The sequence below is a fragment of the Cydia pomonella genome, chromosome 5 (assembly GCF_033807575.1).
Source record: "Cydia pomonella isolate Wapato2018A chromosome 5, ilCydPomo1, whole genome shotgun sequence".
NCBI lineage: Eukaryota > Metazoa > Arthropoda > Insecta > Lepidoptera > Tortricidae > Cydia > Cydia pomonella.
Window position 1 is genome coordinate 19372645 of NC_084707.1, and position 24203 is coordinate 19396847.

General features: G+C 36.5%; 5 protein-coding genes across 5 annotated transcripts; 2 read left to right on the forward strand and 3 right to left on the reverse strand.

Moving 5' to 3' along the window:
* Positions 1-1672: 1672 nt before the first annotated feature.
* Positions 1673-8259, reverse strand: LOC133518012 (uncharacterized). Its single transcript, XM_061851547.1, has 4 exons — positions 7868-8259; positions 6916-7066; positions 5899-5989; positions 1673-4723 (listed from the first exon to the last, which is right to left on the reverse strand). The coding sequence occupies exons 1-4, from the start codon at positions 8060-8062 to the stop codon at positions 4684-4686; spliced, it is 477 nt and encodes a 158-aa protein (XP_061707531.1). The 5' UTR covers positions 8063-8259; the 3' UTR covers positions 1673-4683.
* Positions 8260-8426: 167 nt separating this feature from the next.
* On the forward strand, positions 8427-10248 carry LOC133518008 (secretion-regulating guanine nucleotide exchange factor). The gene is given in 4 exon segments (XM_061851543.1): positions 8427-8704; positions 8778-8816; positions 8818-9634; positions 9710-10248. Coding segments are annotated over 4 exon segments (1134 nt in total). The 5' UTR covers positions 8427-8686; the 3' UTR covers positions 9970-10248.
* LOC133518011 (coiled-coil domain-containing protein 43) lies at positions 10237-12227 on the reverse strand. The gene is made up of 4 exons (XM_061851546.1): positions 12048-12227; positions 11738-11959; positions 11490-11635; positions 10237-11087 (listed from the first exon to the last, which is right to left on the reverse strand). The coding sequence occupies exons 1-4, from the start codon at positions 12210-12212 to the stop codon at positions 11015-11017; spliced, it is 606 nt and encodes a 201-aa protein (XP_061707530.1). The 5' UTR covers positions 12213-12227; the 3' UTR covers positions 10237-11014.
* A 234-nt stretch (positions 12228-12461) lies between these two features.
* LOC133518010 (proteasome subunit alpha type-7-1) lies at positions 12462-14163 on the forward strand. The gene is made up of 3 exons (XM_061851545.1): positions 12462-12690; positions 12851-13321; positions 13923-14163. The coding sequence occupies exons 1-3, from the start codon at positions 12589-12591 to the stop codon at positions 14097-14099; spliced, it is 750 nt and encodes a 249-aa protein (XP_061707529.1). The 5' UTR covers positions 12462-12588; the 3' UTR covers positions 14100-14163.
* Positions 14164-14176: 13 nt separating this feature from the next.
* LOC133518009 (uncharacterized) lies at positions 14177-23758 on the reverse strand. Its single transcript, XM_061851544.1, has 6 exons — positions 23312-23758; positions 23064-23208; positions 21916-22011; positions 15576-15645; positions 14818-15097; positions 14177-14332 (listed from the first exon to the last, which is right to left on the reverse strand). Exons 1-6 carry the CDS (start codon positions 23681-23683, stop codon positions 14177-14179), a joined length of 1119 nt encoding a protein of 372 aa, XP_061707528.1. The 5' UTR covers positions 23684-23758.
* Positions 23759-24203: the final 445 nt, after the last annotated feature.

Here is a 24203-nt window from a genome sequence, read left to right on the forward strand (position 1 = left end):
TTTTCTTATTGACTGCTATTATATTGCACCCAACTGTACGTGTTCCACAACAATTAGTAGTTATACTATCTACTAATTTTAACAACGTCTGTTTTCTTCATTATACTTGTGTTCTTGTTAATTTTTGACGTGAGGATGAGTATTTACCCAACCTCCTTAGTTCGCGGGAGTAATATTGGCTTATATTTCTTGTACTATGTGGTGTTACGTGCAAATGTCATGAGAAATTAATTGATACTAGATTTGAATACTTGCAATCTTATCAGAACTAAATAGGCGTCAAGAATTAATTTAAAGAAGACTCATTCAGATTTTTGTGGATATGTTTGTGGACATTAAGCCATATTGTTAAGTATAAAATAAAATATAACCTTTACATATCTCCCACAATCAATAGTTAGAGTTATTTTATCGTCATATATCTGGGCTATCAAAATCGCAGCCAACTTAGCTTGGTCTAACTCTAATGGCGTTATTCATAAACGCATTACAAGCCTGAATTAGCTACGAATCATTTGTCTTTATCTGCCATTTTGACTTTTGTACTTGTAAGAAAGGGATAAAACATAATTTAACTAAATTAGACTCGTAAAGTTTTATGAATAAGGAGGTAACTCTTTGGTTTAACCTGCGTTGATACCTGATGATTGTGTTTGAACGAGACCCACACGCATTAAAACATTATTAGTTTTCAATTCTTAATCATTTATTTCGGTTTTCAGACAAACCTCACTATAACATGGGGCAAACAAAACAAGTACCTACATGTACGAACGCATTAATTTACAATCTTAAATATTTATTGATAATTAATAAAATGATAGTGTACATAACTTTATATGAAATCGACAGAAGAGGGTGCCTAATTTTAATTGAAAAAATTGAAGGTAGGTATAGGTACTTAGTCATAGTGGTCCCAGAATTCGAAAATGAATATGACCACATTTTTTCGAACATTCAGTGAACAGATATGTATCATCTAATTCTCCATTAAATTCTGATACGGTACAGTCGACATCAAAGATATTATGTTTCCATTTTTCGCCTTATTACAAAGGCGTAAGATGCAAAAGTGTAAACATATCTTTGCGGTCGGCTGTACAATTAATAGTACACAGCTTTTAATTCTAATTTGTTGAGTTCATATGAAACGACCCCATAACTATATGTACTTTATATTAAATATATTATTATTTTGATAACTCTTTTCATGCGATATCTACACATCCATGTAAGATGTTTTAACGTGGTTTACGCTGCGCGCTATTATATCTGAGAATTATTTTTGTTTCCTCAGTACTCTGTTATCTTTTACTTAATATAAAAAAAAATACTTTTTTTAATCAATAGTTTGATTTCTTTGGGCGTTCAGTACCCCTAGTGTAAATAAATTCGATTTCCAAACGTGACGTACGCGTTTGCGTTTAGTCTCATTTTGTATTGGATTTCGAAAGAGCGCGCCAAGCGGGACGTTTTGGAACCTCAAAATCCTATACAAAATGAGACTTAACGCAAACGCGTTCGTCACGTTATGATGTCGATCAAAGTTACACTAGGGGTACAGAACGGATCTGTACAAAACGTTTATGAACTATATAATAATGTTGTATCGTCGGGGATAGTGCTGTGCGCGTAACTGACCAAGTCAAAAGAGTTCGAAATTCAAACAGCATTCAAGGAAGTTGGACTTTATTGTATTTATTAGTTACGGGGTATTGCACTATCATAATCATAAATCATAATCATAATCATATTATATTTTATTGTACTGAGTACAAGGAACCAGGCGATATGAGCTGCGCGAGTGGTGGTTCGCGCGCACGGCACGATCAAAATGTATAGACTTGAATGAACCTGTTTTGGACGACAGTGGTGGCCGCGTGCCGCGTGCGTCCAGTCCGCGGCCTTATGAATTAATGTTATGCCATCGTCGCTTTCTAATAAAATTTTGCTTAGTATGGTACAAAGTCTAGTTCAATAATTTAAAATATAACCTACTTATCGAGTATAATAATATAACAAAAATAAATATACACTTAGTGCAAGGCCTGAGTGGACACTCAAGTTGGGCGTGCAGCGGAGCGGAGCGTGCGGCCTGCATGTTTAACAAATGCAAACGTATAGGAGCGGCCTTAGTGCACGCTGCTCAAATCACTTGTGAGCCCGACGCCACGCTGCACGCCCCGCCGAACGCTCCGCTTCGAGCGTCCACTCAGGCCTCACACTTACACTGATAAACCTTCAACCAGCCCATAGTCAACCAAAACAGACAAAACATACACTTACTAAAATTATAGATAAAATTCCTATTATCTTTTCTGACATAACCATATCAATAAAAAAGTGACGTGTACACACACGTCACTTTTTGTATTGATAACAATTTCCTCTATTTAACTTAGATATTAGCGTGGTTGTCACATCTACATACGGTCAATACAAGTGAGTGTTACCCATAGTGACCTTACACCTCAACCAGAGGTACATTTTATTAAGACGTGTAAAATCTAAGACAATTTTGTGCTTCGAATTTGACAGGTAAACGAGATGGCGCTGTACAGCTCCATACATTTTGCGTATGGAGGGTAGAGGTAAGGAGAACAATCTCTTATGGGAGAACTGTTGCTAGTGTCCAGCTGGCAGATGTAAATAATAGTTCGAAATCTCTCCGGTGGCGCTAGGGTAGCGCAAGGACATGACATGAACTTAGACGTTATTGACGGAGTGAAGTGCGCTGTCAGTGATTTGTATTTTTTTATCAAAGTCAAAAATGTGCTCGAGATGAATTGTGGCGCCACCTATTTAAGGTTTATTGATGGTCACTTTTCATACACATAGATTATTCTCCTTTACCTCTACCCTCCATAATTTTGCGATAACTCTGACTCATTAATTTAATTAATTATTAATATAATTAATTATATTTTTTTTATTAATTTCAGTGATTGTACACTTTTGTTTGTGTTTGTCATTCATTCACCGTTACTTCTGTTTTACTCATTTCCTCAAAGGTTAACTGGAAGAGATCCCATACAGGGATAAGTTCGCTTTGTTGTATTTAATTTACTCTGTAACTGTGTTTTTATTTCTATGTACAATAAAGTATATACATACATACATACATACTGTCAAAAGTTGACGTTTGACAATTCAGTGATCGCAAAACAGCGTAGTACAGCGCCATCGGTTTTAGCTGTCAAACTAAGGGGCACGTTTTTTTTGACTATTCTCTAATACCATGAATTCTCTTTGCTTTAACCTTTTCGCCATCATTATCTTGATACTTGACATAAAGTCAGTATCAGTACATTTAGTGCCCCACACGCCACTGTTATACGGGTTCAGTTCACTTCAGTTTTTAGTTCTTATGGCATCTGTCCATAGGGACAATTTTGCCAGCGTCAAGGTTGTGGGAATGCTGAAGTTCGGTTGCAGGTCTCGATCCAGTCCTTGTAGAATTGTAGATGCTTGATCGGTTCAGAAAATATAAACTTCTAAATAGAGATCAAAAAAGGGGGGCCTACATAAACCAATAGAAAGAAATGAGTTAGCTGCCAATATATATATTTTGTTCAAATGGGGACAGTTTGAGTATACAAACAGGAAAAAGAGTTTGAAAGGAGTTAGAGTTTGATATTAAAATCTTTCATAAACTTAGCAAGAACATAAACAAAGGGAGTGCTAACCAAAGTACGGATATGATTTATATTAATAGGACGTTGGATAACTTGGATATAGTCAGGAAGAAAATTATACAAACTGGCATGAGTATTGGGATAGTTAAAGAAAATGTGGTCAGGGGTGCCCTCCTCAAGGCCACATTCACATAAAGAATGATCTAGTATATTTTAGCCCGCCAAGCAGGAGAAGAATTGAGACCGAGTCGGAGACGAATAATAGAGGTGACCGATTTGTGAATCTTATGGAATTTGAGAAACCAAGGTCTGACAAGGATATCAGGTTGAATACTGTAATAGTGGTAGCCAGTAGATAGGCTAGTAATATGCCACTCTTCAGCCCACTGTCTGACAAGATCTGCTTTCGCAGAGTTACGAAGGTCCTGCATATAGCACTTGGGGTGAGAGAAAGAGCAACCAATTTCAATCGCCTGTTTAGCACAGGTATCTGCCTGGCTATTACCATCAATGTCACTATGACTAGGGATCCAGGCAAGAACCACTTCTAACCTAAGTAAAGAACATTGGTAAAGGAATTGTCTAGTCTTAAGGGTGATATAAAGATTATCCCTAGAGCGAAGTGGAAACTTATGTAAATCTTGAAGGCAGCTAAGGGAGTCACAAAATATGATTGCTTTCGGAATTTTGTGAGACTGAACGAATGAGACAGCTTCAATGATTGCTATTGCTTTCCCTGTGAACGCCGATGTGGGAGGAGAGCTTTTGAAACTTAAGATTATTTTGTAACTGGGGATCCAAACATTATCTGGGTTGTTTACGTGCAAATTGTGGCTTGGCGTTTATGACACTTTATTACTTCATTGATGTGGCGGCGAAAAGGTTAAATTACAGAACACATCAAGTTTTGGTCTTTTTAATAGAATATTTATACAAGTGCTTTTATTCTCAGCACTTTAAAATTGTAGACCTAATAAAAAGGCCTTCATATCTAATATTGTGTGCAACAATACTAACATTTTCCAAATCACGATGCAGCTGGTTGAACTCATTTCTTCCTAGCTAATTCTTCTAACGCGCTGGCTATCCTGAAAGCAAAGAATATACAATTTAGTTATCAATAATAAAACATCCACTTCGATAAGGAAAAATGGGAAAAGTTACGCTTCGCGGCTTACGATTTCAATAGGTTAAGAGCAAACGCACGGATGTCGGAGGTTGCGGGTCCAGTCCTACCGGAAGCGTAACTTTTTCAATTTTTTCATTTAATATAAATTTGGAGTATCACTCGCAGACGTATCTACTTGTTAAAAAAAATACTTTAAATCATCCACTCCTCTTCTTCCTCGCGCTTCTTCCCGGCATTTTTCCACGACTCATGGGAGCGTGGGGTCCGCTTGGCAATCCCGAGAATTGGCGTAGGCACTAGTTTTTACGAAAGCGACTGCCATCCGACCTTCCAACCCAGAGGGTAAACTAGGCCTTATTGGGATAAGTCCAGTTTCCTCACGATGTTTTCCTTCACTGAGGGGCGACTGGTACATATCAAATGATACTTCGCACATAAGTTCCGAAAAAGTCATTGGTACGAGCCGGGGTTTGAACCCGCGACCTCCGGATTGCAAGTCGCTAGGCCACCAATGAGCGCTTCTACTTTAAAATTTTAAATCATCCATTATTTTGAAATAACGTAATTGACCCATCAAATATCAATTTCTACATTTTTTCATGTAGTTACACCAGTACACGTTATGTCTCACACCAGTACATTATGAGTTTATTTAGTTTACTACAAATCAATAAAACTATACAGCAGCACTTTCCGAGTGGGCCCAGTGAAACATAAGATGACATGCTGGTCAAATGGGTTAACAACCGGTACTAATAATATTTAAGACTGCCGAGATGTGGGTCTCGAATTTAGCAGTTTTTGTTAGATGGGTCAGAACCCAGTCTACTTTGAGAAACACTGCTATTCAGTATTTTATAAAATCATGATATAATTTAGCGTTTCAGTCGAGTACCGTAATTAGAGCACGAAGCTTGCTGAGTGGCCTAAGGTTTTAAGGTGAGGTTTTGTCCTCGTGACCAAGGCAAGATGTGATTAGTGAAATTCATTATAATATTATCTAGTTCATTACAGTGTTTCGTAATCAAGTCAATATAGTTCAGTCAGAAGCCCATAGTGAACATTTATTATTTGGTATACAAAGTCTTAATTCAACCAATAAAGTTGACAAGTAAAAAAAAATACATATCTCACCTTGAAAGGACTTCTATCTTCTGGACCTTATATTCCCTTTCCACTTCCAACTTATCTCTTTCTATCCTCAGAATTTCCTCATCAAATGAAGCTGAAAACAGAGCTTAAATACTTAATTTATGATGTATATTTTGAATGTTAGTAAAATTAAGGAACCTCTTCACTATGACCAGAGATCGGACAAATTTGCGTCATTGCTCGCAATAATGTGGACATGACTCCAAAATTAATCAAATATGTAATCATTTAATTAATTTCTTACTTGACTTAAATTTTAATTCCTAGTCCATAAATACAAAAGTTTGTTAAAGTATAGATTTATTAAAGAAAGTAATCAGTATTTTTTCCAAATTTTCTGCAGTCAGTCTATTTCTTTTTACATCAAAAATATACTTAAGTGCTGAAAAACTCCGCTCGCACTCCACTGATGTTAATGGGGCAAACTTAAGTAGTTTTATAGGAATATTATTATTCCAGTATAATTCAGAGTTTATTTTCTGTTCTAAGTTGTGGGCAATAACCTCAAAATCGGGATAAATTAAACAAAGAAATAGACTGACTGCAGAAAATTTGGAAAAAATACTGATTATTTTCTTTAATAAATCTATATTTTAACAAACTTTTGTATTTATTGACTAGGAATTAAAATTTAAGTCAAGTAAGAAATTAATTAAATGATTACATATTTGATTAATTTTGGAGTCATGTCCACATTATTGCGAGCAATGACGCAAATTTGTCCGATCTCTGACTATGACACAGAATTATATTTTGGATTTAGTTTTTATTATTTTCCATTTCCTCTTCTTGTGTAAGATGTACCTTCTGAATATTAAATAAACGTATATAAAATAATATTATATAAACGTATATAAACGAATATTAAATAAACGCGAGAGGCATTTTCCATGCCTCGGCCGTTTCGAGCTTGAGGAAATTGGCTCATGTGAATGCTCGCTCAGTATGGACCTGGCTATTTAGGCATGTTAACATTATTAAAAAAGAGAAAACAAATACCAAATCTTTTCTTTGGAGGCATGTAATCACCATCACTGTTCTGACCATCAGCATGTAAATTATCTGAACTAGGTCCTACACTAGTATCACACAAGGACTGCTGCTGTTTCAGGGCCCGCTTCTTTGTGTTTGATTTCAGGTCTCTCCATGTCTGAAAATGTTAAGGTTCTAATTATTCACAACTTTTATATTATACATTACACAACGAAATTAATGTAATGTATAATATAAAAAATAAACTAAAAATTACAGAATAAGCCAAAATACAGGCCAGTGACACACCTCTTGGGGTTCAAAATCCTTATACTAGTATAAAATACCTTCAATGAAATTAGAACCAAAAATAAATGGAAGTTTTGTTTGATTTTAAAACAATACAATTCAACACTATTTTAAAATATTGTTGATTCAAATTTGACTGTCAATTTTTCTTGTATGGTGGACAGCTAGAGGTTTAACCTCTAGCTGTATACCATGGAGAAAAGAGTACATGGATCAATGTCCTTAAAGATCTGGCACTAGAGAGGACAAAGCAGTAAAACATTGTATAGAAATTACCAGGAAACCCGCAATTAACCGGTATTATCAATCGAAGTAAATATTTGGGAGAATCAACTTTTTAGCGTCACTCGTTGCCATGGTTACGATTAGTTGTCCAGGGGACAAAAGTTCATTGAAATACTGATTCTATGGTACTTAAATGTATTAAACTTGCGTTTTTGTGGTCGTTATAACCAATGTCCATAATGGGCCCCCTACTAAGCATGTTAATAGAACGGCATACAACGTCTCTTCAAACAAACTGTGCCACTGTTGTCCCTTGGACAACGGGACAGAATAACAAAACAAAAAAAGTTGATTCAGCCATTTACCAGTTGCATTCCCCCTATCTGGCAGATGCAATAATATATCAATAAGGAGAAAAATAACACACTACCTATATCAGTTTTACCTGTTTCCATTTTTCCGTAGATTTAACAGCGCCGCCCATAGAGTTGAGCATTGAAGTGAGGTCTCGCCACTGAGCCTCTATGTCTTCCCGCTCAAGTCCTGAACTCATGCCCTTGGCCACTTCTGAATGTTCTTGCATGTAGTCCATCAGTGCTGTCACTTGGGCAGCGGTGGCATGCCTCTTTGTAGTATCCATTTCTCTTAATATCGGCTTATCATGTAAATAACTGATATGGTCCAATCTACTATTGGTTTTAGTAGACCTTCCACTGTATCTACCAGATTATTATGGGACATACGTCGTTTAGTGTCTACATGATGTGTTATTGCATTTTATTATTTAATTTAATCTAATATTTGTAAAATTTATAATGCAAAACACTCGTTTCCTTGTCACTCTTCAGACAAACAAAAGCGATTTTTTTAAATGTCCACAGACATGTCAAATTAATAGTAACCTATATGAAGCTGATAGATAATCAGACTAAATCATGTTAGCCAACATTAGAACTGTTTAATCGACAGCAAAAGAAATTGAGTCATAAAAATGTGAGAAAAATACATCTGCCTTTTGTCAATGTCAAATCTTAAGTTTATGTCATGTTCATATAATAAGATTCATATCATATATTAGCCGGGTCTTATCAAACCCCGACATTGGCAGAATCATCAACACCTTGATGGAGCCATAACACGAAAAATTGATTGAAATAACTGGACTAAATATAATATTAATTAATAAATGTACGAACCCGAGAAATGCAACTGGTGACTAAATCCAATATTTATTGAATCATCTTTCAGTTCTCAGTCATTGAACATGTCACTTTGGTCATGGGTAAGAAAAAACCTTTTTTTATTTAGTCTCATTACATTTTTATCAGATTCTAATAATTTACTTAATTTTAAAGGGTGCCAACTCCCATGGTCAATTAAGCATCGGTGAAAACTAACGAACAAGTTAAAACTCCTACCAAAGTAGTTTATGAATGTTGTAACAGTCATGGAGTGCAACAAGTTGCTTGTGGAGGTGGTCATAGTCTTCTACTAGACAGAGACGGTAAACTGTTTTCTTGTGGCTGGAATATAAAATTGCAACTTGGAAAAGAAAATGAAACTGACATGTTTGAGAGGGTGTGGAAACTAAGTGGCATTAAATTCACTAACATTGTATGTGGCTGGGACTTCAGTTGTGCTGTAACTGATGACAATTTCCTGTTTGTATGGGGCTCAAACAGTAATGGGCAACTTGGATTACCAAAAGAACACTTTACAGATGTAGTGAAACCCATTAGGCTACAAGTTAATGCATGTTCCGTAGCCATGGGATTGAGGCACACAGCTATTGTCAACTCCAAAGGTGAAGTGTGGATTACAGGATGTGGGAAACATGGACAACTTGGTTTAGGTGAAGAAACTTTACAATCTGACAGATTCCAAAATGTACAAAAAGTGGGAAAAGTAACTCACATTGCTTGTGGACAAAACCATACAGCTGCATGGTGTACAGAAGAAAAAGCTTTATATGTTTGGGGGGACAATAAGCATGGACAACTGCTACTCAGTCCTGACAAGTATAAAAAAATTTACACTCCACAGAAAATTGATATTGATGTTAAACAAGGAATTCGGAAGCTTCTAAGTGGCTGGACTAACATGTTACTGTGGCTTGAGAATGGAACATTACTTTGCTGGGGACGGAACAGTTATGGACAACTAGGGACTGAGCAGCCTTTTGTGGGAAAAATCATCAAGGTTAATTTGCCAGGTCAGTTTTCAGAAAACATTGCAGACTATTCCAAAATCATACCTAAATTATGATAATTGTTACTTTTTGTTTCAGATAACAGAGTGGTCCAAGATATAGCACTTGGATCAGAACATACAATCTGTTTGGCTACAGACAACACCCTATGGGCCTGGGGTTGGAATGAACATGCCAACACAGGCACTGACTCAGGGGAACATGTGTTTCAGCCGACACAGATCCTTTTAAATATGAGACCTGGTGAAAAAATCACACAGATATATGCTGGAGGAGCTCACAATTTCATATACATTGAAGATACTAAACAAGAAGTGGAACAAATTACTGAAAAATAATTAATTGTGATTAAACTTACACAAACTTTCTAGTCATACTTTACATGTATTACTTATTTTGATTTTCATGGTGCTTAACCAGTTTTAATTATTCATAAGTGTTATAATAATGATGTCACTTTATTAAAACTTCACAAAATATCATGATTAAAATAGAAAAATGCTAAAGTTGAGAATGAGATATTAATTGTGTATTGTTATCTAAGGGCCCTTGTTGGCTGGAAATCATTTTTTCTATTATTTTTTCTCTATGACAATAATAAAACATTGTTTACAAAATGCAATTTTTATTACAAAATATTACACATGTTTCATTATGATGTATATATATATATATAATAAATAACAACTATTAAGTATAATGAAAGCACTACAATCCAATTATTCTATTGTTTCACTATTTCAATACAAAGGCAAAATACTGTAAGTTACAAAATAACTGGTTATCTTATCAACATATGAACCATTTAGAAATAGGTCTCTTCATACAAATAATATAAAATGAATGACTTAATACAAACTCTTGACAGGAAATAAATCATTTACTAAAATGATAATCTTTGCATACTCATGTGTAAGTTGAAGCATTTTTCAATGTCAGTTAAAGCTAATCATAATCAACTTTATACCAACATTCTCAGCGATTTCATAAATGCAATTTGGTAAGACTGCAATATAAATCATACTTTTTACATGAGTAAAATGTATTGGAATTATAATGTTGTAAAATACAATGTAAACATGTAAGACATGCCACTATAACATAACACTATTTGTTGGTTAGACAATTTAGTTGTAAATACAGTAGGGCCTCACTAATCTGAATGAGCCAAAAAAAATCCGCAATTCTGGATTGAATCTATCTGGATTACAGGGATCACTGGATTAGTGAGTCTAGGTTACCACTGCTCAACTGTATTACAAATACTCAGGCAATTCTTCATGAAGACAACTATAAGGTAATTCCAAGACATTTTAATCTAGTAGATTTATCTATTACTACATAATTTGGAGCACCCTAACAACACTGTAAACTAAGAAGTTGCTACCTCTTCCTCTCTCCCTTTTGTGTTTTGCGCTTTTCTTTCTTTTCTTCTTTTAGTTGTTTTTGCTTTTCTCTGAAAAGAATGTGATGAATTCAATAAAAAAAAATTAAATCCAAACTAAAAGGGTTACTATAAAGCTCTCATGGGCGTAGGCAGGTACAGGCAGGGTTGTCGGCAGCTGCCCCCCTTAGAGCTCAAATTTTATTTATGCCCCCCTCCCCGCTAGTTCACTGGTCGGCTACACCCTTTTGTTTTATTTATTGTTAATTCATACAACACACAACCCTTGAAAGCTCTTGGAGAAAGTTAACTAAATAATTACTAAAAGTAGTGACATACTAAACAGCAACTTTAACTTGTGGCACCAAGCCAAAGGACCTGATACAAAGTATGGTTAATTATGAGTTACACTAATTGTAACAGTGATTATGTGATAAGGCTTCTCACAAGAATTCCATAAAATAAAAATCTCACCTATCCTCTTTGTCCTTTTCTTTTTTACGCTGTGCATCAAGCCGTGCTTGTTCCCGGCGCTCTCTGGCAGCAGCTGCTACATCCAAAGCATTAGTGTTCTTAACTAGGTCAGGACTCTCTGTTTCTTCCAGATTTTCTGCATCAGCCTGAAACATAAGCATTTGTCATTTGGGTATCTATAAGTGCAATTCAAAAAAATAATGATATATGATAAAGACATAAATTTTGATATGCAATTTGCCACCTACCTCATTGTCTGATAGCTGGCTATACTGCGATAATATTGCTTCTCGGATCTTTTTCTCCTCATCTGTGTATTCTCGTCGCGTGGTAGTGGCGAGGGACTGAGATTCCAACATCTTTGTTAACTGAATGTCTACATCTGTCGCTGGTTTGGGAGCTTCTTCCAAAGGGCGACTTGATTCCCATTTTTCTAATATTTCAGTGACATGGATTGATATATCATGCTCCTGTAGATTACATCAGAATATAATTGAGACAATTATTTCATTAAAATAGCTGAAATAACCCTCACGAAGTTGAAAGTCCACGACTTACCACAATTTCAGACAGAAGACCCTCTAAAGCATCTCTTTTTTCGTCAATGGTATCTTCACCTTCTAAAATTCCTGATATATAAGATCCAAACACACCTTCATCGGTTTTTAATGATTTTAATTTATCATTTAACCACGGCTCAAAGTCGGTTAACGCTGCCGCCATATTGACTAAATGTCGCTGTTGTCATTTTTCGTCATAAAAAAAAAACTGGATATCACAATTTATTTTAACGTATTTAACAATGTCTTGAACAGATTTTGACATTGAAAACTAGTTTTTTTTTTACTAAAAAAATAATTTAATTCTTAAAATTGTTTAATTCTGTCTTACAAAACATCACCTTATATTTTATTAATCCTTTATGTATTTATTAGTAACTGAAAAAAAAAATACATTTTTTTTTTAACTAAAACAATTCTGAACGCCTATCATTACTTGTCAAAAAAGCTTCCTTCGAATTTCTCGTTGTCATCTTCGTTCGCATTACGGTGTTGAAGTTTTTGTCATTAAAACACTATTATTTTTGTTATTACTTAAAATGTCGGCTAGATACGACCGGGCTATTACTGTATTTTCGCCGGACGGCCATCTATTACAAGTAGAATACGCGCAAGAAGCTGTTCGCAAGGGATCCACTGCAGTACGTATAGCCTATATATTGGTTACCTGAGGCCTCTTAATAATCTTACAATCTTATTTTACTACGAATCTATAATATTACAGTAGTCTTATTTCTTAATCATTATCCACTTAAAGTTACTTAAATTTGTATAAAAATATATTTGTCTTCATCGTTTTAGGTTGGTGTTAGAGGTACCGATGTAGTAGTCCTGGGTGTTGAAAAGAAATCTGTTGCGAAACTGCAAGAAGAAAGGACTGTAAGAAAAATATGCCTACTTGATGATCATGTTGTCATGGCATTTGCTGGATTGACTGCTGATGCTCGCATCCTGATCAATCGCGCTCAAATAGAATGCCAGTCTCACAAACTGACTGTTGAAGATCCTGTGACATTAGAGTACATCACAAGATACATTGCTGGCCTTAAACAAAAGTACACTCAGAGTAATGGTCGTAGACCTTTTGGAATTTCTTGTCTGATTGGTGGCTTTGATTATGATGGAAAACCACACTTATTCCAAACAGAACCATCTGGTATTTTCTATGAGTGGAAGGCAAACGCAACCGGACGATCTGCAAAGACTGTACGGGAGTTCTTAGAGAAGAACTACAACACTGATGAGGTTGCCAATGAGAAAGGAGCGGTAAAGGTAATAATCTTCTTTTACTTTACAGAATAGTTCAAAATTTTACCTTATAATCATCTTTAACCTTTTCGCTGCCATTGACTTGATATTATAAAGTCAGTACATTTCATACACCCCACAACTTCATATCAAGTCATGGTTTTGGTCAGATTTGTATACATGTAATTTTTGATGTGGCGTTGATGACACTACTTCATTGACATAGCAGAGAAAAGGTTAGGACCACACAAGCCACAAGTACTCTATATTAAATATTCAATTTCTAGTATGACCAATAAACAAGCTAGTATTTTTACATAAAGTAGATCTATCTCATTGTGCCTCGGTCTTTATTACATTAGGTTGAATATAACATACTACCCCTATTTACCGTCTTAGTAATATAGTTTTTTTGCAACTGACTATATAGTTAAACCTCTTGACACTGATTAATAAAGTAATATATTGCTGAAATTTGGTTCTGATATTAAGAAGTTAAATATTTATTTATTAGCACTTCATTATTTTATAGATTTAATACATATATTTTTAATTTTCTACTGTAGACCCCCTTCTTTTAGAAGGAGTTAAGTAACATACTCATAACTGTATTGTACTCTTTTAGCTTGCTATCCGGGCTCTTCTGGAAGTTGTCCAGTCTGGCCAGAAGAACCTAGAGATTGCTGTAATGAGACGTGGACAACCTATTCAGATGCTGGATGCAGATACAATCAACTCGTATGTATCAGTTATTGAAAAAGAAAAAGAGGAGGAAGCTGAAAAGAAGAAGCAGAAGAAGTAATAGGAAAAAAGCATTTTTTCATACTATATTTTATTGGTTTCTAAGTAAATATGTTTGAAAATAATGAATTGTCTCAATTAAGAGTTAAGTAAATCTATAGTTCTTGAGATCTGGGAGTAGAATTCCTTCATATCAGATCCACATTCAGGGCCAGAGCTCTTGTTGCTAATAATGTCATTAAACATTTGATCCCACTCTCCATGGTAATGTTGGTTAGGGTCATCTCTATCTTTCTGAAATTGAAAAACACAATTAATTATAAGGACCACCGCATTTTGCATTTGGTTGTTCCATTGGCTTTTTCTTAATTTCAGTATTTTCTGTACTATAAAGTTGCCTCTTGCTTTACAACATTGCCTACCAGGCCACCATGCCTTGCCTAAAAACAGTGATTTTCTATCAAACAGCTGTCTACATCTGATACCTAATAATGGAAGAATAGCAATTGACATGAGTAAATATTGACAGCCATACAACGAAATTTATGTTACACACTCTTGGTCTACTTGCGCAATCCAGGGTTAGCCAACTAACTCAAGAGTTAACTGTTTAAACTCAGAGTTAACTGTACAGTAACCTTGCATAAACAATTAAGTCCGAGTTAGTTGGCTAACCCCGAAAACCCGCAAGTGGCCCTCATTCTGTATTTGTCACATTTTGAAAATTAAATATCACATAGTTGGAGAAAAAAATGGAATATTGACATTGTAGCACTAACCTCCACATCATCAATTGGGTCATTGCCAATTGAAGGCAATACGCAGTTTAAGGAGTTTAAGACATTCTCGTTTCCCACTCCTTTTTTGGTGGCTATGCCATCATCATTATCATTGTTAATATTAAATTCTGCAAGCAACTCCACACCAGAGTCTTCACATGGTCCTTGATCGTCGAGATCTGGCATGGATAAGAATTGATTCGGGAAGTTATCATTGTCACGTTGAGAAGCTGCTCCATGATTACCATGAAACACTATCAAACTCTCTTCACTTACATCTCTGAAATTAGAAATATTTTTAATTTCTTTTTCTTACAAAAATAAAGACGAAAAGGAAGTCATTGTTTTTGGCATGCCTACAACTCCAGGGATAACTGCAACATGCGCGTTGTCGACCCTATAGAGACCTGTACACTTTTTTACAAGAACCCTATTTTGTAATCCCAGGATAACGCTTCTTCCACGGCCCTAGCGATAGATGGACGAATCTACGGTGACTTAGCATTAGGTACAGTCAAACGGACAAAGTGCCAGAAATATATACTTTAATGTATGGGCAATAAGGTCGTGTATACATAGTTTGGGCACTTCGTTCGTGTCGATATTCAATACCTTGACTGTACAACATTGGCGTATACCATCGATTGTTGTATTAACAACGCTCAAAATAACATACTCGTACCTACTCTTAGTTTTTTCATAAAACCATTTAGACTAGTCTGAAAAAAGGTTATAATATTAGTAAAAATAGCACTTACTCGTAATTATCATTACTTCCCGTGTCAATGGTACTTGCTCTCACATCCTCCGGTTCTGGTTCCTCATTGGCTAAGTCGTGAAAAGGACGGATTAGATAAAGAAAAGGAAATTAAGGTTATTAACCCTTTGACCGCCAAAGTCGTCAACTGGGGGCAGTGCCGGATTAAGAAATTTTGATGCCCTAAGCATTCTAGATCTTGGTGCCCCCTTTGCCTAGGCTCATCCAGATTACATTGGCAACATTGTTTTTTTTGGTAAACTAAGTGACGTTGATGGTCGCATTATTGCTGCAATTTGTATTTTCAATCCATTATTTATTTTATCAAGGAAATGTACAGTGCTGCAGCAGTAACGTTGCAACAGTAGGTAATGCTGGTGCAGTCGCCATCCTAATGTCACCTTTATCAAAGCATGCGTGAACTAAATGACTGAAATTACCTATATCTATGATTTTGTACTTGCCTCTCCGGCTAACTATGTGATTAAAACCTGCTTTGGTTCACTTCACAAATATAACCTAGAAGTAACGTGACCAAAAGTAAAGTAACCCGAAAGTTACATAAAGACTTGTTTCTACCGTGGCGGGCAATCGTGCGAGGCCGAAGACCGTACTGCAGGATAGCAGTGTTTGGAATTGAACCAATGGAGGCAATAGTCAAAAAACGAATTCAACGGCCATGCTCATAAGGTTGAAGATCCGGAATGCCCACTTGGCGCTTCCGAGCAAGACCTAAAGGCGGAGTTGCGAGAGAACTGGGTTTTGTGACTGAAAAAATACCCAGTGTAGGCGAGGACTAAAGGTCGAGCTCCACACAGGGTTGAAAAGAGAGCTTTTCTGAGAAGCGCATTCATGTGAGGCTTAAGGTTGAGCTTCAGCAGGGCCGAGCTCTGGCAAGAATCTATGGCCAAGTGTCTTAAAAACTAAGTCTTTTACGTATGAGGCCAAAGGCCACGCTGCAAGAAAGCAGAACTTGGAATTGACAAATTGTGTAAATGAGGCCGAAGGCTGAGGTCCTCACAAGGTTAGACGCCCGGAGAGTCTGATGGCGGCGCGCTATAAAAAAAACCAATGGCGAATTGTACACAAGGCATAATGCTCAGCCGCGAGAGACGAAAGCCTGGATTTGGACACATGGCCAAATTTATGTGAGGCTTAAGGCTAACTTTTGCATAAAGTAAAAAGCCGAGTATGAATAAGACCTAACGAAATCGAACCAATATGATCATGGCACTCCTGCTGCTCCGCATTTGGCCTCGCTCAAAAGGGCACTTGATTAGAGTTAGTTGCAGCCGATGAAATAGGCGTTTCGAACCGAAGATTTCCTTTGGCAGGATTGGCCCCTAGGAGTTAGGACCCAAGGGTTGATTTAGTTAAGAAGTGGAGCCACCAAGTTTTGTAGTGTACATTTTCAGAGGAGGGGGTGGGCTCTCAACTTTATCTTGTTATCTACATCAGTTAAGCTAGTAGGCTATGTTTGGTATCGTTTTCGTATAAATCGGGAATGCCGAACTCATTTACGAATATGGTATAACATTGACACCATTCCGAAGTGGAAACATGTAAACTTTTAATTTTTTTTAATATTCCTTTTCACGCTTCAACCGCTGAACCAATTTAGTTGAAATTTGGTATACCTAGAGATAATTAGTTTAGTCCCAAGAAAGGACAGGATAATTTTAATTTAAAAAGTCATCGCTAAGGATGTGTAAAGGAGGGTGGAAGTTTATGTGGGGTATCAATAACCGCTGCACTTATTTGAATGAAATTTGGTATGATCTACATTTTAGATTTTGTCGAAAATGATAGTAACTTAGAACCTAAACTTAAACAGTTATTGACCTCCGACTGACCGACTTCGCCGAAGCTGAAATAAACCTGAATCAAAAATCTGGGTGGCATCACTTTTTAATTACATCTTAGGAAAACAAAGATTAATTATGGTAAAGGAAACCTTTGGTTCAAATAAAACCATATGCTTTTGGTTTTCGGCCTTCGTGGGGCCCCAAACCTGCACTTTACCCTTTGATTCCGTCATCAGTTTTTTTATAATAAAACTTTGTCAATTAGTTCGCACGATCGCGGCTCTGCAGCTTGGCCGTGTGCAATACGTCGCAAACCAATCTGGTGTGCAAGAGCTCGGGCAGCATGAGTGACAAATTCCGATCCTCGAAAATCTGTTAAGACTTCGGTGCAAAGCCGAAGGCCGAGTTGCAAGAGAGCGAAATTCGGACACGACATAATTATAAATTAAGACAAAAGTGTAGAAGTGTGTGTGTTAAATTCGACACTCCGAGAAGGCTGAAGAACAAGCCCCACGTAGGGTTTAAGACAAGTAGCTTTCTAAAACTGAGCTCTACGTTGGGTGTATAAGGCCCTTTGGCCCAAAGGCTGACAGATTTGCAGAATATTGGAAATCAAAAATCAACCACGAACCAATGGGTAAAGTATGAGAAAAAAATCAGTATCGTCGTTGCGCTTTCCAAATCTGATTAATGCGCGATTTTAATTAAATGAATTAATACCTTATGTGTATTGTTGCTAGGTAACTATTTGTCAATCAAAAATCGAGCACATTGACGAGTGTATCAGCTTTGGACAGCGCAACGGCGATATTGCAAGCCTGGTGGAATGGGCCTCCTCGTAGGGACCTGCGTTGGAGACGTGCTTACGTGCCCTATACACGACGCACAAAGGTTCATGTACAAACTACCCGTTTTTTTGCCAACGATTTTGGTGCCCCCCTAGACGTGGTGCCCTAAGCAAGTGCTTATTTTGCTTAAGAGGAATTCCTAGTTGTGATTTTTCCATACAAACGCTCTCGACTGATTCCTCCCTGGATTTTTAACCTAGAGCAGTGATTTTTTCAAATAAGATCAATATCATCAATATCTGTGCCGCTATGTTTTGCTTTTTTGGATTATTTTATTTTGAAGAAAGATACAGCGCCTCGAAAATCGCAAAAAACGGCTAAATTGAATTGGCTGTAAAAAAAAAGGCACAGTATACAAATATGACAAAAAATATCAAAAAAATCAAAACATAGCGGCATAGATTATTTCTTCCTCTTGCAATTTCCAAAATTTCATAATGATTAGTTGCGTTTTGGAGGAGGAAACAGTCGAGAGCGAAACCTCGATTTTTGAGTTTTTTGCGAGTGAATTTCGGTCCGAGCTGCAGTTGTCCTTATCGCACGAATTAGAGGCGGAGACAGTTTCTAAATATACGTACACAGAAGGAATAGTGATGGGCATAATATCCTTATTAGGGATTGCAGAACCGGTACTGTTTTAAAGAACCGGGATTTCCCGGTACTTTCGGAACTGGTCTAATTATTTCATTATTTTAAATAAAACGACAGCATTTTGCGATTTGACCACCCTTCGTATTATAATTTAATAATCACATTTTCTTTTATTACGTAGTAGGCAATTTTTTTAGAAATATAGTATTTTACATTGCTCACACTTGTGCGTCACAAGTAAAAGATAACTACTTTGATGTTTGCCACTAGATAGCAAATTTAATGAAATTACATTGACGAGGGGATTTATATATAAGTATCGCAGTCGTATTGTATAATCCGCCGTATTACATTACGGCTAGCCCATATCAAAATAAGGGCCATTTTGAAATGCGGCGGTTCAACGATTAAGGTATGTTGGGTAAATACCGGATGTGGGTGAAGAACGTAGGACATTCATTTCCTCCTAATTTGGCTTTATTTTTTAATGTTGGCAACATTGTGTAAGACGCCATTTCATTGCGCCTCGACTGTCAGTGTCCCCGCGACACTCAGGGAGTTGGGTTAGTGCTATGTGCAATCACAGAGAGCAAGGTAAATTTCGCGAATTCTTCCTTCTATCCGATCTTCGCTCTGTAATTTATTTTGCGTATTGTGATGAAACTGTGTTTGTTTTTGTAATTGTGTTAACAGACCTAGCACTGCTGTAGACCGATATCCGATCTTGACCCTTCCAGGTAAAGATCGGACCAGAAACAATCAGATCTTTACCTTTTTAAAAAACAGCAGTGATTATCAAATTTTAAATTTTCTTCAATTTACCTACTGACCTTAATTATCACATTTATTGTTTTCTTGATCACACTTTCGTACCATTATTTTTATCCAGTACCACTACCAGCGCGACGGTTACTGACAATGTAATTTTTTTAATTTCCACAACTCAAAGGTTGCCTTTTAGCGATAAGACCGCATGTTGTTTACCTGTGCTTATGTGTATGTTTTCTTTTGTATTGTTTTCTTTTATTGAGGTGTGCAATAAAGAGTATTTATATTGTATAGGGATGATGATACATGTTAAAATTTATAACAAAATCGAGTAAAATAGATAGCAAATGAGCAATTTTTCGCAATAAAGTACCTACACATACGTATGCATATGTAGATGTGCACGCATACATACATTGCTAGTTTCGGATACAAAATAGAGATAGGGCTTCGAAATTCGAAAAAAAAAAGATTATATATCAACTATATATATATATATACATACATAATTATATATATATATATACATAATAGCAAAATTAAACCAACAAAATCGCAATTTTAATTATTTTCCATACTTCAAGATGGGCTCTCAGTGACCTTGACCTTTTTAAAGAACTACTTAGTCTTTTTGATTTCTAAGTTTGATTCTTATTTTTTTGGCGACCTTCATTAAAAATGACTGGGCACGATTATTTTTTATTTTGATTTTTGTCCGTCCTACTTAAGTACTTAATATCTTCCAGTACATTCCATTCAATAAACAATACATTTACACTTTCCCTAAACCTGTACAGTTCACGAACTCTTAAATTGTCAAAACTTCGCAACGTATCTATTATTTTAGTGGGTTTTTTTTTATTACTTCGGGTAAACCTTACAATAAGAGGTTTCTTAGCACATTGTTTACTTATCAAATTGCCTTATGACATAGGTATCAAAGTTTGAGAGCCACAATTTTACCAATTTTTGTATCAGGGTTAAGATCGGATACAAAAGGGTAGACACCGGACCTATTTCTTTGTGATACCTTATTCTCTTTCCATTAGAAGCAACTTTTTTTCACCATCCAATGTTCTCCCTTGATGGCAAAACACTCGTTACCTTAAAAAAAAAAGTATGTCTCATCTTTACACAGGTACAAAACTAAAACCGTTCTATATTGAACATTACCAAAATTCAGGCCGAATCTACGGTTATTATTTAACGATTCGCTACGTACTTCAAGAATCTGTCACGTGTTGAGATCTCGAAAAAACATTTTTTCACGAGTTCTCTCAATTGGTCCCAAAATTGTCCGGCATTATCCCAACACACTTTACCCAGATTGTCATTGCGATACGTTCTTCAATAAGGCGGCCCAAGTTTAGCCCCATCGTACTACAAGTTAAATAGATTGTAGTTTAACCATAGGTATATTTATACCTACTTACAAAATTTCACAACACACCATGCTAACTCCCAACTTACTGATACGGATAGGTACAGTCAAGTGTAAAAATATGGGTGTACATATCTTACTCAAAAATATGTCCCATAGCATCTTATTCCAGTGTAATAAGAGCGTAGTACCATATTTATGAGACGTTTCTTTCGATACATATTTTTGCACTTGACTGTACGACGACAACCGAAGCTGAGACATCATTCTTTTTTGCAGTTTTAACCTATATGGTAATTAATATCAATCAATCAATCAATCATTTATTATTTCGTCATCATAGGTGTAAAATACATTTAGTACAGGTGATAGGGTGTTTGGTATTAGGGTGTAATAGATACAGTATAATATAAAAATGAAAAACAATATTTCGTGGTAACAACAAAAACAACTTGCGTCGGGCAGCGCAGAATAAATTCCGTCCGGCTCGCGGGCGATGTCGACGGAACGGCGCGCAATGAGCGAGCGCACGAGTCTCGCGTCTGTGTGCGCGCACTCACACTTAGATAGCTCCGGCTCCCGCCCACCGCAGCGCGACAGAAACATAGCTTCAAAAATTCGAGATTTGAAAAGTCTCTCAGCTAGGAATTGCTCTTAATGGTTAATCCGGCACTGACTGGGGGCCTACCGCAAAAACCGAAATTCGCAAATTGCGGGGATCTTTCTCGTTTACTCTCACTAAAACGTAATTAGAGTGATAGAGAAAAATGCCTGTAATTGACGAACTTCGATTTTCGCGGTTCTAGCCCTGACTCGCGCGCCTACAGCCCAATGTTAACCTTAGTGTATCCGACAAAATTCACGATGACGTGGCCTTCAAAGGATTAAGGAACAATATGGAAAGGACAGTCAAGGAAATCGTGACAAAGGAAAAGTGGATGGAGAGACCTGGTGCAGGGGGTTCTTCAACCATAGCGTTTTCTGTGGTGAGCCAGTCAAACTCGATGTTTTCCTCGCCTTCAGGGTATCCTTCTGCACCGTCATCTGGAAAATGTTTTAGTAAGGTCCTTAGTCGGGCATATCATGACTCATCTTTGGCTCTCGTTATGGGTGAAACTGGTGGAAGCTCACTGCAGCGCGCGACTAAATTATCCCGCCGCTTTGTTCCGAGGGCCTACCGACCGCGAACACTGAGTTCGCAAAGTACGGGCATTTTTATCTTTTACACCAATTAAGGCGTAATAAGAGTGACAGAGAAAGATGCCTGCTCTTTACGATCTTCGTTATAGCCCCTTTAAGATAAAGCGCGCGCTGAGCGATTTTGAGTATTGACGTGGCATAACCAAAAATAACTAACCGGACGAGGTACCTATCTGATTCAAAATAATCTGAACAAACTATCTACTTACCTATATCGTATAGAACACCTGACCCGCTTAGCCATTTTTGATGCCTACTGTAAGAGTACTATTAGGTACTACACACATTCAATTTTGCTTGTATCATCATTATATTCATTATAGGTACAAAGTAAGTTTAAAGTACCTACATAGATATCTAGTAGCCTATTAATGTTACCTAGTTAAAATTTTGTACATGTAAAATGTTTTGTTATTGGAGCAATAAATAATATTGACTTAGTACATTGTGTATTAGGGGCAGTAAACAAGAACGAACGAACGAGTGTGATGTGAAGCCGAAGGCCAGGACTTAATGAATACGAGTTCGTAATTCCTGTAACCGCCCGTGGCGGCCGTGGCACACATCGTGAGGAAAAAATAAAATTTCTCCCCAATCTCGGGTTACGTTTACAGCCCTAGGTCGAAATTTAGGATTTCCGGACCACATCGCCTACGTGTAATAACACATTACGTGTGATTAAAAATACTTAATAAAGATATCATGCTGTCTAAACATTTGCAGAGTCCTAGAGTTCCTGATTTAGCGCAGCGTGCAGTAGTGTAATTAATACCCACGCCAATTCTTGGCCTTCTTGAATATCAGAATCAGAAATAGGCAATGCAGGGGCAGAGGTAGCACAGGTTCGATGATAATTGCATTTTTGTACGTATAGATAACATTGAAATGAGGCTTACCGCTAGAGCCTAAATTGAATGTACATAAGTTTGGAGAATGCTGTATGAACAAGTCCTGGGCCGCTTTTTTAAGAGCTAGGCGTAAGGCGCGACGAGCTTTTTGTAATGGAGTCAGTATGGTTTGATCTGCATAACTGTTGGGGCTCTGAAAATATTTGCAGTTGTTAATTCATGCATGGTGCATTCGGATACTTCCGAAGATAAACTCTGTGATGGAATAATGGGATGATTGAATGAAAGGAATTTACCTTCGGCTTGAAACTTTTCTTCATAGTCAATGCTTTTCGTGTTATTTTATTTAATAACTCAGGCATCCCAAGTTGAAAATAATCATGTACATATTCATGCATGTAAGGATTACTCGAGTTACATAGCGGATCTTGGAGATGAGAAGTTACCTTTCTAAACCCATACAAATTTAACTGCCTGACGAAACTCGAGATATTCGTGGTTTTGAATACAGAGTGGTCGCATTGTAAATAATTATGCAAAATTCGATAATTTAATAAAATCGTCCGTCCTGTTCCTCCCCATAGAATTGCATCTGTATGTAAATTAAGTAAATACCATAACTTTTGCGGAAATCGCATTTGAAAAATTGCACTTTTATCATCTTGCATTTTCTTATTAGTTATTTTATTACTCTACTATCGCCCGCTAGGCTATGCGCTTCAAATCTAAATCCAATAAATCCTATAAATTATTTTTGTTTCTTACCGCCATATTGCACATAGACTTTTTGGAAATGTTTTTTTACCCAAATTCTACAAAAAAGTTGTAACATTCAGTTCTCCTTAGGTTACGAATACATTGTATATTTTGTGTCTGTTTGTATAGAATTGAACGACTGTATAATATTGCTTATAAAATGATGAATAAAGAACATAAATAAAACACAATGTTATACTTATGTTTGTCTATCTTTTGTGTACTTACAATACAATTTAGTTTTGTTTGACATTCCGTCGATTTCCATACACAAGCATTATGTATGTAACTAGGCTAAATTAAAAATCTTTTTTTAACAAGAGACGGACCTGGCGCGCACCCGCATATATATTTTTTTGTTGCTTGTAACCACGGACTTATAAGATTATCCGGATAGGGTACATTGGCCAAAAAGTGTGTCCACATGAGAAG